Source organism: Bos grunniens, chromosome 23 (assembly GCF_055505025.1).
Source record: "Bos grunniens cultivar Pamir isolate PY7600 chromosome 23, Bosgru_T2T1.0, whole genome shotgun sequence".
In the NCBI taxonomy this organism is placed as follows: Eukaryota; Metazoa; Chordata; class Mammalia; order Artiodactyla; family Bovidae; genus Bos; species Bos grunniens.
The window spans coordinates 8,427,401-8,440,410 of record NC_141187.1 but is presented as its reverse complement, the minus strand read 5'-3'; the positions used below and the strand labels follow the sequence as shown (position 1 = coordinate 8,440,410).

The window sequence follows — 13,010 nt, the reverse complement described above, 5'->3', positions numbered from 1 at the left end:
AGCTCCCCAGTCACCACGAGATGTCACCTCATCGCAGGCTCTAAGACCTAGAAGGGACAGTAGCGATGATCCAGTTCAACCCACGCATTTTTCAGAGTATAATGGAGGCAGTCCTGCTAGAACTGAGCTTCAGGAGACAAGGAATTCTTTCTTCTTCCCCACCACTGATGGATTCCCGGTGCCTAGAACAGAGCTACTCAATAAATGTTGATTCAGTGAGAGTAGGAAGTCAAAAAATTCAGGCACACAGACGAGATTAGAAAAAGAAACACATTTCTCTTTTTGATAGTCATATAAAAAATTGAAGCCGTTATCTATTCTAGTAAAAGTAACACAGGCCATTCTGTAGTACATAGCCTGTCCATTGCTGTTCATAACAACTGGCCTCTAGGGTGTATATCAATTTTTACAAATTTGGAAACATCTACTAATTCAGTTTCTTCATTAGTTTCTGCAAAGTGAAAAAGAGAATACCCGTTTCACTTTCACTTTGTAATTTGAAAGAGGAAAGGTATGACAGAAGAGTTCTCTAGATACGATTGGCAAAATTAACGCAACTGGTTGCCCAAAGATGGTATGGGTGAAAAATGTGCAAACTTCAAAAATATTGCAAAGAAATTGATTAATTAGTAGATGCTAATGAAGACGATCACGACTTAATGACTAAACCACCAGGAAAGGAGACAGTGGATTGGAGAATACCTAAGATTGCTGAGGTTGGCAGAAATAAAATCACAGAACAATTTCCTCATAATTCTTGGTTTCCAGATTAGATACAAAACAAGACATTGGGTTCTCCGATAGGAGAAGATTCTGATGGTGACACTGAAGTCTACCCATAGAGCAAAGATTCTGAGATGCTGGCAAAAGAAGTTAGTGCTTGTCCTCAACAAACTTCCGAAACTCATAAAACTGGCCTTTCATAGATGTGCTCACCAGACGAGTCTCTCTTGACTGTTCTCCACTCCTCCAGTCCATATCCACTGCTTTTCCTTCTCAGTCTTTATTTCCAGGTCCACATCTGTCTATGAAAGTGTGTTAGTCGCTCGGTCATGTCCGACTCTTTGCAACCCCGTGGACTGTAGCCCACCAGGCTCCTCCATCCATGGAACTCTCCAGATAAGAGCACTGGAGTGGGTAGCCAATCCCTTCTCCGGGGGATCTTCCCGACCTGGGTCTCCCGCATTGTAGGCAGATTCTTTATCATCTGAATCATCAGGAAATCCCCTCTGTCTATACTCGTTGCCAAACAGGATCATTACAAGGACTACCCAGAATCAAAATATTTTCTTGCTCCAAAGAAGACATACAGATGGCCAAAAAGTAGATGAAAAGATGCTCAGCATCATTAATCATCAGAGAATTGGAAATCAAAACTACAATGAAGTATCACCTCACACTGATCAGTGTGGCCATCATCAAAAAGTGTACGAACAAAGGCTGGGGACTTCCCTGGCGGTTCAGTAAACGAGGCTCTGCCTCCAGGGTAGAGTGGCTCCTGTATGGCCCCCAGGGACAGGCAGCGTACGGATGTCTCTGCTTCCCCAGTGGGCTGTGGGGTGAGTGGTGGTGGGTCTGTGGATGGAGTTTAGGCGAGAACTTACATAATGTTATCAACCAATACTACTTCAAAAAAAAGATCTCTACTAGAGATTATATAATTTGTTGAAGGTCACAGAGTCTATTTGTTGTAGATTTCTTTTACTCTACAGCATGTCAAATAACTCTACATTATAATTTTCAGTGGTAGCATAATACTTCTTGTATGAAATTATGTTATAATTCATTTGCAAGTCCTCATTAGATAGTTTGTCTTCTTCTTAATTTTGAAAAATTTAAAACCTTTTTTCTATGTTTTATTCTATTATTTTTAAAAATTAATTTTTATTGGAGTATGGTTGCTTTATGATGCTGCGTTAGTTTCTACTGTACAGCAAAGTGAATCAGCCATACATACTCATTTATCCCCTTTTTTGGGGTTCCTTCCCATTTAGATCACCACAGAGCATTGAGTAGAATTTCCCTGAGCTATACAGTTACAGAGTTCATCCTTTTGATACAAGTACATTTTCCTCAAAATCTGTTGTTTTATGTCATATCTCATGGTGTCTCATAAGTCAAGGAAGGTAATGAACAGCTTTTAGACAATTATCTTCTTTTCCAAGGAATATCATTTCATTTCTTTCTACCTCCATACAGTCAAACCTTGAATATGAGAACCAGAAAAGTTGAAAAAATGTCCCAAGAAGAAATACGCCAATTCACTTTCCTTTTCTGGTTCCTAAAGTCTCCAAACACGTTTTCAGCGACCCAGTTCAGTGGGTTTTGGTGATGACCTAGTGATGGGTACCTATCAACGGTGTATGAATACTTTTTGAATGGAGAACTTTCTTTGAAGGTGTTCACCCAGAGACAAATGAGATCCCAAGTCACCGGATTGATTGGCCTTTCGCCTAGGCGCTGTCCAATCCTAAAGTTCACAGGTTTCCTCATTTTCCTGCTCTGCAAAGTGAAGCGTCGGGTCCATTGGTAGTAGCTGCGGTGACTGCCGGAGCTTCCCTTACACCATTTCTGTTTCAAGGCTGGAAAGATGAGGGTGACCATCCCCAGGAACCCCGGGACTGTGGCTGGAATGGTGATGGCTGTGTTCCTGGTGCTGAGGATCCCCGAGGCTCACTGCAGAGACACTCCGAGTAAGTGCTCGACGGCTGCTTTTCAGAGCTCTCCAATCTGGGAATTAACCTCCGATGTCTCTTTGGTTTAGGGTTGGATGCAGTGCACTCTGGCCAAATCGCAGGGAGAACTTAGAAGAGCTTCTATCAAGGTCCAGGGTTCTCCTCTTCAGAAAAAAGAATGTTGCTAGGTTCCTTTTTTCAACCTCTGCATTTGGAGGAAGGCTAGTGTCTCTCAGGGAAAAGATTTTGGGATCGCAGAGTTCCGGCAGAAAAAGAGAAAATCCATTTCTACACCAGAGGCCAGGCAAAACAAGAAGTGTTAAGACTGCTCAGAGAGTCAGTGGCAAGGATTTACTGTCCTAGGTAACTCTTTGGGGTGAGGGGTGTTTATGTCCGCTCTGACTGAAGGTTGGAGAAATTTGAGACAGCTTTAGTCTCTGCAGCTTCACTCTCTGAAGAGGGTGAGCTCCTTGAGTGCGAGCTGCAGGTCCTCAGGCCCTTTGTCAGGTCTGAGAGGAGAAATGGGAAGGGTCCAGGCAACGATTGTCACTAATTCTGAGTTTATGTACAACCCTGAATCCATATTGCTGCGGAATAGGGCTGTGAGACTAGTGAGAAAAGAGAATTAATATTTACTGCGTACTCCAGTACTCTCTCCTGGAAAATCCCATGGACGGAGGAGCCTGGTAAGCTGCAGTCCACGGGGTCACTAAGAGTCGGACATGACTGAGCGACTTCACTTTCATTTTTCACTTTCCTGCACTGGAGAAGGAGATGGCAACCCACTCCAGTGTTCTTGCCTGGAGAATCCCAGGGACGGGGGAGCCTGGTGGGCTGCCGTCTATGGGGTCGCACAGAGTTGGGCACGACTGAAGCGACTTAGCAGCAGCAGCGCACGCACAAATTTCCAAACCCTGTAGTAATACATTATACACATCTTTCTAAAACACAAACACGCGCACACAGATGACTCTGGGGTAAGTGTTATTAGCCGCTGTTTATTTTTAAACATTGCTTATTTTGGAATACACCATTATTTGTATAACGCAGACATTATGCAAAACATATATGGAAAGTTTAATAAAAGTGATACAGAAATATCCAAAAAACCAACAACCAGGTCTGAAATGACTATGCCCAGCACCCCAAAAGACCCCCACGTCTGTCTTCCCAATCACACCCACTTCTAATTTCCAGAAGTCAGCTCTATTATGACTCTTATAATCTTAATATTACTGCTTTTCTTCACGGTTTGGACATACATGAACATATCCTTAAACAGTATACATTAGTTATTTCCTTCTTTAAATGTTACTACAAATTTTTTATTGTTACCAAACTATTTTTTGTTGAAGAATAGTTGGTTTACAGTGTTGTGCCAATTTCTGCTGTACAGCAAAGTGACTCATTTGCTGAGTCACATTTACACACATTCTTTTTTTGTTCTTTTCCATTAGGGTGTATCACGGGATGCTGAATAGAGTTCCACGTGCTCTACAGTAGGACCCTGTTGTTTATCCATTCTGAATGTAGTAGTTTCCACCCCCAAACTCCCAGTCCATCCTCTCCTTCCCCACAAGCTGCTAGAAACCACACACCTGTTCTCTGTGTCCGTGGCTCTGTTTCTGTTTTGGAGACAGGTTTGTTTGTGCCGTATTTTAGATTCCACGTTTAAGTGATATCATATTATATTTGTCTTTCTCCTTCAGACTCACTTCATTTAGTATGATAAGCTCTAGTTGCATCTGTTCCATGAATGGATTGTCTCACTTCTCAGGATAATGTTTGAGATCTGTCATAGATCTTTCATGTAACAGTCATCAACCTGTTTTCATTGTTGTGTAGGAGATTCCATGTTATGAGTGTGCTACAATGTACTTACCCATTCTTTTTTTTCTTTTATTTGAATTTCAAAGGTAGCACATATTCATTGTAACAATTTCAAACCTTATTAATATGAAGTCAAAAGTAGAAGTAACTTCTTTCCCCTTCATTTCCCCTTCCCCCACCCCCAATTCCACTTCCTGGAGAGAATCCCTTTATCAGTTAGGTGATAACTGTCCAGATTTTTCTCCGTGCAATGGCAAATATATATGTTAATTGCCAAGCTTATCTCTGCTTGCTGTCTCACAGGACACGCAAGCTTAACAAGGACAAATGGACTGTGGACTTTCTCCACTAAACTTCTTTCTCTCCCAGATTTTCTCCTCTTTGTAAATACCACCACCATCCCACCCAGACGTTCAGGCCCTGAGGCTGGGAGACATTCTTGAGTCTTTCTTCACTGTAGGATCCCAAGTCCAATCTGCTAGCTCTACCTCCAAAATGAGCCCCTGTCCAGACACTTGTCACACCCTCCACTGCCAACCACCTGGTCGAAGCCTTCATGTACTTACCATTTCCATGCACACCTTTGAATTGCTTCTACTTTTCCCCCTGTGTATCCTGAAACCTATGAGCCTGCTTTTTCTTCGGCTATATTTTTAGAATGGAATTGGAGGTTCAAAATGGAATATGTATCTTTACAACAGAATACGCAAAAGTTATTCAAATTGATTGCTTCTTATAAAAAGAACCCAGTTCTTGGCACTTTTGATATTTTAGATGTTATGCTTTCATATCTGGTAGATATAGAGTTCAGAGAAGGCGATGGCACCCCACTCCAGTACTCTTGCCTGGAAAATCCCATGGATGGAGGAGACTGGTAGTCTGCAGTCCATGGGGTTGCAAAGAGTCAGACACGACTGAGCGACTTCACTTTTGCTTTTCACTTTCATGCATTGAAGAAGGAAATGGCACCCCACTCCAGTGTTCTTGCTTGGAGAATCCCAGGGGTGGGGGAGCCTGGTGGGCTGCCGTCTATGGGGTCGCACAGAGCCGGACACGACTGAAGTGACTTAGCAGCAGCAGCAGCAGCAGATATAGAGTTGTATTTCACTGTATTTTTCTTTTGAAGTATAGTTGATTTAATGTTGTGTTAATTTCTGCTGTACAGCAAAATGATTTAGTTATACATATATATATATATATACATTCTTTTAAAAAATTATTCTGTTCCACTATGGTTTATCAAGGACATTTAATACAGTTCCCTGTGCTGGACAGTAGGAACTTATTGTCTGTCCATTCTTACATAACAGTTTGCATCTGCTCATCCCAAACTCCCACTCCATTCCTCCCCTCCCAAAGGCACTGTCTGTATTTCACTGTGTTTTTAACTTGAATGTCTTTGATTTTAATGAGCATGGGCAACTCTGCCTCTGTTTATTCTCTACTTGTGTTTAGTCTTTATTGTAGTACCTATTTTGACATTTCTCCTTTCTTTTTCTATTATAGTATCTGTCTTATTTGTTTTTAAGAAATAAAAAAAATACTATACTCCAAACCAAGCACATGGTCACCACATGCTTTGCCAATATTTGTTGGCGCTTCCTGGCTTGTCTTCTTTATTCTCTTAAGATATCTTTTGATGAACAGAAGCTGTTATTCTAATGAAGTTGATTAATAATTTCTTCTTTATGGCTTGTCATTTTCATGATTTGCTTAAGAAATCCTTTATACTTCCAGAGTCATGAAGATGTTCTCAGATTTCATCTCTAATGTATTGGTAGGATTGCATTTCATACTCAGAGCTTTAATTCATCCAGATTTAGTTTGTACAGGGTGTGAAGAATGGTCTAGCTTCATCTAAATTTTTCCTGGGGATACAACTCTGAGGGTTGAGAGCAGATTTTATTTAATCCTTTGGTATTTCCCTTCTGTTGTCCATGCCTCCCTAAGACAAGTGGCTGGTTGGGATGCAAGGCTGAACTAAATCTTACTCCACGGGCTCTCCCGCAGAGAATTTCGTGTACCAGTTTAAAGGCATGTGCTACTTCACCAACGGGACAGAGCACGTGAGGCTTGTGGCCAGACAGATCTACAACAAGGAAGAGATCCTGCACTTTGACAGTGACCTGGGCGAGTTTGTGGCTGTTACAGAGCTGGGCCGGGTGTGTGCGGAGATCTGGAACACCCAGAAGGACCTCCTGGCGGAGTTTCGGGCCTACGTGGACACGCTGTGTAGACACAACTACAAAGAGACGGCCGGCTTCACTGTCCAGTGGAGAGGTGGGCTTAGGACGGGCCGAGATGCCTTCACACAGAGCCTTGTGGGGAAGGATGCAGGAAAGTGGGCTTTTGTGGTTTCCCAGCATCTTGGGGGGACCAGGAGGGGTGTCAATCTCTAAGGAGGAAAAATGTTGGAAAATCTGGCAGGGCAGACTTGGGAGGGTGTGAAAATCATTGGGGGCTTCCTTGGTGGCGGTATTGGTAAAGAACACACCTGCCAATGCAGGAGACGTGAGACGCATTGGGAACAGTGACTGGCAACTGCAATCCTTCGAATGTCCCAAGCCCTGGCCGTATCTGGTGGGGCTTCTGAGTCCCTCTCATCTCCTAGGCTCCACACCTTCCTACAGCATCTGAGTCTTGTGTACTTCCTTCATCCTTACCCTCGCAGAAGTAATTCCTCCTCCTTAAAATGTTCTCCTTTTCTCCACCTTCCCTTTCTTTCTCTATTGAAATCTCTCATCCTTTTAGTCCCAACCTCAAGAGCAGTGCTTCTGTCAGCTTTTCTGGGGCAGCTGGGTGGAGCTGGCCTTGGTCCTCCAGCTGTGAGCACAGCACACTTGGCATATATGTACCCATGCGCATGTATGGTAGGTATATACAGTTTAAATGTTATCCCGTCTAGTAGCAGATGCAAGCTATCATATACCAGATGGATGAACAACAAAGTCCTGCTGCAGAGCACAGGGAATGATGTTCAGTATCCTGTGATGAACCACAATGGGAAAGAATATGAAGAGAGTCTATATGTGTACACATATATAATTGAGTCACTTGGCTGCACAGCAGAAATGAACACATTGTAAATCAACTATGTGGTGGTTTAGTTGCTAAATCACGTCTGGCTCTTGCGACCCTATGGACTGTAGCCCCCCAGGCTCCTCTGTCCACGAAAATCTCCAGGCAAAAATACTGGAGTGGGTTGCCATTTCCTTCTCCAAAAAAATCAACTATACTTCAATAAAAATATCAATGGTACTTCAGTAATATCAACCCTACTTCAGCAAAAATTATCCAGTCTGTGTTACAAAGACCTTTCACATAAATGATCTTGTTCAAGAAACCAATGATTGCTAAACAAAGGTATTCTTCTCTTACAAAGTAGGCTAGCATATAAGCTAAATAAACCCAGAGCTGGAATTCTAATAGGTGACAAATATTTGTTATCTTTGTGTGTGTGTATGCAAGCATGTTAAGAGAGCATTATTTATAACAAAGCCTGAAAACAACCCAACTTTTTGTCAAGAAACAAATTGAGGCATAGCTATATAATAGACTACTACTCAGCAATAAAAAGAAATAAAGAGGGATTTCCCTAGTGGTCCAGGGATAGTGGGGTCACCCACACCTTCCAGTGCAGGGGTAGTGGGGTTCTTGGCCAGAGAACTAAGATTCCACATGCCGTGTAGCAACTAAACCCATGTGCCAAACAAAATATCCATGCTGTAATGAAGACTCCCCTGCCACAGCTAAGACTTGATGCAGCCAAATACATAAATAAAATGTTAAAAAAAAGAAACAAGCGAATGGACAAATGAATTGAGTTATAACCATACAATAGAATGCTATGCAGCAATGAAAGGAACGGGAAACCATTACGTGGATGGATCTCATAGAAATTATGTTGAGATACAGAAGCCAGAAACAAAATAGCACATATGGTAATGTTCCGTTTACATTAAATTACAAACATGTAAGATTAATCTATGGTGTTGGAAATTAGAATAGTAATTGCCTCTGGTTAGAGGTGGTGGTCGGATAAGGCAATGGCACCCCACTCCAGGACTCTTGCCTGGAAAATCCCATGGATGGAGGAGCCTGGTAGGCTGCAGTCCACGGGGTCGCCAAGAGTCAGACACAACTGAGTGACTTCACTTTCGCTTTTCACTTTCATGCATTGGAGAAGGAAATGGCAACCCACTCCAGTGTTCTTGCCTGGAGAATCCCAGGGACGGAGGAGCCTGGTGGGCTGCCGTCTATGGGGTCGCACAGAGTCAGACACGATTGAAGCGACTTAGCAGCAGCAGCAGAGGTGGTGGTATACCTGTTATCTGGTCTACTGTAGTTTCTAAGGACAGACTGCAGCCCCTGGTAAGAATTTCTTTGTTGCCTCATTCTCTAATTTTGTCTCTTTTCCTCCTAGTGGAGCCTACAGTGACTGTCTCTCCAGCCAGTACAGAGGCCCCGAACCACCATAATCTGCTGGTCTGTTCAGTGACAGATTTCTACCCTCGCCAAGTTAAAGTCAAATGGTTCCGGAATCAACAGGAGCAGACAGCTGGAGTTGGGTTCACACCTCTTACTCAGAATGGGGACTGGACCTACCAGATTCACGTGATGCTAGAGACAATTCCACAGCTTGGAGACGTCTACATTTGCCACGTGGACCACCCCAGCCTCCAGAGCCCCATCACAGTAGAATGGCGTAAGGGCCGCTTCATTGACCCTACGGACTCGACAGGAAAGAAAAAGTTCAGGGAGAGCGCTGGGTCTGGTGGGGGTGGAGTCCGTCTTCATCCCTTGTGTCCTATGTAACTCCCTGATACAATTTCTGGGCTGGAAGTGACCGAGGACTAGATCCCAGTATCTCAAGTTGAAAGGCATCTGTTGAGTCCTTATCTCATTTCCCCCCTCAAGATGTGATGGTGGTCCCTTCACACGACCGGATCCCTCTCCCCTCTCCTCCAGGCTGCAGTTCAGCCTGAGTAATGTGCCTTCTGAAGTGTTCAAGCTCTGGGCTTTGACGTAGAGGCTGGTATCTGAAGGTGACCCGTAGAGGACAGACAAACAGATGGACATGCCTCCTTGGGGCTACCATCCTCCCCCAACCATCCATCAGAGCCCCCCGGGATCTTTGCCTGCCCTCCCCTCTTCTATCTGGTTTCTGAGCCCCTCTGTCTCTTATACACACAACCAGACTCCAGGCTTCCAGACGAGGATGCTGTGGGCCATGGAGACACTGACGTGAGGGCTTTTACTTCCAGGGGCACAGTCTGAATCAGCCCAGAGCAAGATGCAGAGCGGAATTGGAGGTTTTGTGCTGGGGCTGATCTTCCTTGGTGTGGGCCTTTTTGTCCACTTTTGGGATAAGAGAGGTAAGGCGCCTTGGGAGAAAAAGGGGGAAGACAGGTGCTGGGCTGAAAAGCCTCTGTTGATCCTTCTCTAGTGACTGTCTCAGTGACGTTGGGGTGATCTTCTTTTGTAGCAGTTGAATCCTTATTGTATGTGGGTGGGAGCAAAGAACGTTCTGGAACTGCCCCCCCTCATTTCCTTTCGGAGGCTGAGATAAAGAGAGATGTTATTTTCTCACCAGCCGGGTGAATGAGTTTTTATTTCCCTTCCTTCCAGCTAGCCGATCCTGAGGCCTCATCCACAGGTAAGACCCCTCCCCTTCTGGTCCGGAACAATGACACACACAAGATAGAAAAAGTTGTGGAGCGGGTTGGTCTGGACTCTGTCACCTGCCTCTGTTACTCCTTTCTTGGTCCACACCACATTCACTCATGTGAGTTGCGGTCAAGGAAAAGTCTGGAACCTTCTGTGCAGTCTCTGCAGGAGACCTCAGAAGTGGTTTCTCCAGAAGAGGACCCAGCCTTTCCTATCAGCCATTCAGGAGTGTCTGAATGATGCCCCAGATTCCACCATGACAGGAAGTACTCCTGAACTTGCCAGTAGGAGAAAGGGTAGGACCCACAGTTTTCACCCATCTGATAGTCCATGACCTGTGCTCAGAAGCTGGCCTCGTGGCCCTTCAAGCTGAAGATGTGTGTTCACTTTGGTAGAATATGGTCCTTCCTTAGTTCCAGGAGACATAGTGAAGAGCAGATGTTAGGCGAGATTAATCTCAGTGTCCCCAAGGGAGCCAGAGGGGCTAGGGCTGAGTCTGCTTCAGGGGTGGGTGTGACTTATGAGTCCTGCGTCTGTCCTCCAGGTTCTTCTTCCTGGGGTCTGTCATGACTCTTCTCTGATCTTGTCCTGCAATTCTTCTCCCGGCCTGTGAACAAGCCAGCTCCACCCGCATCATCCATCAGGACCTGACTCCCAGTGACCCAGAAGCAGCTGTCACATGCTCTTTTTGTTTTGATTTTTCCTGGATTTCTGCCCGTGACTCGGCTCTCCTCTTTGGCTCTCTGAGCTGCCTGCTGAGTCTGTTTGAACCATAAATGCCCTCAACAGGCATTTCTGATCTCGTTCTCTTCTGAAGACTGCCCGTGAATTCAGTGTCAGACTCTTCTATCTTTCCATCAAATAGTTTTCAAAATTAAATAGATTTGTGTATCCCTTGTGTTCCCAATTCTTATTGAGTGTGATGGTGGAATTCTTATTGAGTGGTGGTCCTGGGGAAACACTGACAAAGAAAAGGTCAGATTCTCAAGTTCAGTTACGTCCCCAAGAAGGTCAGATCCAGGCAAGGAGACTAGAAAGTCATGGGTCCCCATCCTTGGTCTAATTCAGGTATCACGTAACAACATGAAGTGAGGTGTGAAGTAAATTCAGTTTTCCATCGTCTGTGGGTCCCGGAAGCTGGAATTGTGTGCAGCAGACTTTTCTGGCTTCTACTACAGTCTGACAGGTTTTTATATATTTGTGTAAGTGAAACGGTTTGGTCCCTTCATGGACCCAATGCCCAATGTGATGAATCAAACTGATAGCAAATATCTTCTGTCAAGTGCACTGTCTCCCTGGGGCAAAAGATCAATAAAATTATTGCTCATTGAATCCAAACTATCGGAATGTATAATCAACAGTGGAAGCTTTTATTAGCAAGTATTTTTTTCCAGCGCATATGATGAAAACTCTCCTAAAATCAGCCTAACGGAAAACATTCATTTGGGGGTTTCATGTAATTGGAAAGTTCGTGTTCGGATTTGACTTCAGAAAAATGCCTGGATCCCAGGGCGTCGGTGAGACCGTCCCCCCTCTCTCTTAGCCCATCTCTGGGCCCTCTCCCTGCCTTCTGCCTCAGTCTCTCCTCTCAGCGTACCTCTCTGTAGCTCTCTCCATCTATATCTCTGTTTTCCTCTTTCTGTCTTTCTCTCCATTTCTCTCTTGCCGTCTGTCTGAAGGACCCTTTCTCTCCCTGTTAATCTACTCGTGGGTTTTCCTGTCTTTCTGTCTCTGTGAGTGCTTTGTTTCTTCTATCCATGTTTCTGCTTTGAGTGTTTCTCTTTCTCTGTTGCTACCTCTTCTTTCTCTCTGCCTCACGCGTGCGTTTCTTCACTTGCTGCGCCCGCCTCTCAGAATCTCTCCCGTCCACCTCTGCACGCCTCACTCTGCTGGCTCACGTGCCTGACTGTCAGTCTTTCTGTCATTCTCTCTGCCCGTTATCTTTCTGTGTACATTCTCTCTTGATACTGTTTGTCTCTCTGCTTCTCCCTGCCTCCACTTCTGTTTTGGGATACGGGTTCCTTGCTTTCTCTGGCTCACGCTCTGTGTACGTCTCTTGAGTTCTGCTCTTCCCTGTTTGTGTCTCTTATTTCCTCCTATGGGAATCAAGCATTTTCCACATGGCTAGTAATACAGCCATCTCAAATTTTCAGCCCATCACCCAAACGACAAAAGACCATTATGTTGAGTTCAATTTAATGATCTAGATGAAGCCTAGGTTTGAGGGACTCTGACTGACCCGGCTTTGGGCTTGAACTCAATTCTCTGTCATAGATGGAGACTTTTTTTCCTTTCCCAAACCAAGGGTGGAAAAGAGTAAGACTGGATGGATAAGCAACACTTTCACCACCACCATCCATTATGCAAAACTTTGATACCTGAAGTTTCTCTGTCTCTGCTTTTCTGTTTGAAAAAAAAAATTCAGAAGCTGTTTCCTCTATGTAGAATTTATGTAGTCCGTATACAACCAATGCTTTACTTTCCTATTCTAAAGGGAGAAATACCAGATCACATTGACCTCCAAATCTAGGATCTCTGATGATGTAAACTTCTTTTTCTACCATGGATAGGGCTCTTAGTGGTCCAAAAGCTGTGGTGAAATGATAAGTTCACCCCCTATTAATACAGGAAGAAATGATAGCATAACCACAACAAGACTATAATCATCAAATGAGTGAAAGGTTCAGAGTGCATCCAACTCACTGAGCTGGCGGAGGAGCATCACAGGTCACAGAATCTGGCTGAACCCTGGCTCTGCTCCTGAGGAGGGTCTACGCTGCCCCGGTCCTACCTGGCCCCTCTGTGAGATGGCCCAGGACAGGGCTCTTCTGTGTCACA

General features: G+C 44.4%; 1 protein-coding gene across 1 annotated transcript; it reads left to right on the top strand.

The window, feature by feature from the left end:
• Positions 1-2,486: 2,486 nt before the first annotated feature.
• Positions 2,487-10,163, top strand: LOC147346554 (rano class II histocompatibility antigen, A beta chain-like). Its single transcript, XM_086371080.1, has 4 exons — positions 2,487-2,693; positions 6,516-6,785; positions 8,929-9,880; positions 10,134-10,163. The coding sequence occupies exons 1-3, from the start codon at positions 2,591-2,593 to the stop codon at positions 9,318-9,320; spliced, it is 765 nt and encodes a 254-aa protein (XP_086227206.1). The 5' UTR covers positions 2,487-2,590; the 3' UTR covers positions 9,321-9,880; positions 10,134-10,163.
• Positions 10,164-13,010: the final 2,847 nt, after the last annotated feature.

Excerpts from the sequence above, each read along its gene's own strand:
- LOC147346554 (XM_086371080.1), top strand. The coding sequence starts at position 2,591 with ATGAGGGTGACCATCCCCAGGAACCCCGGGACTGTGGCTGGAATGGTG. Across the intron at positions 2,694-6,515 it reads TCACTGCAGAGACACTCCGA|AGAATTTCGTGTACCAGTTT; the intron begins GTAAGTGCTCGA and ends GCTCTCCCGCAG. Across the intron at positions 6,786-8,928 it reads CTTCACTGTCCAGTGGAGAG|TGGAGCCTACAGTGACTGTC; the intron begins GTGGGCTTAGGA and ends TTTTCCTCCTAG.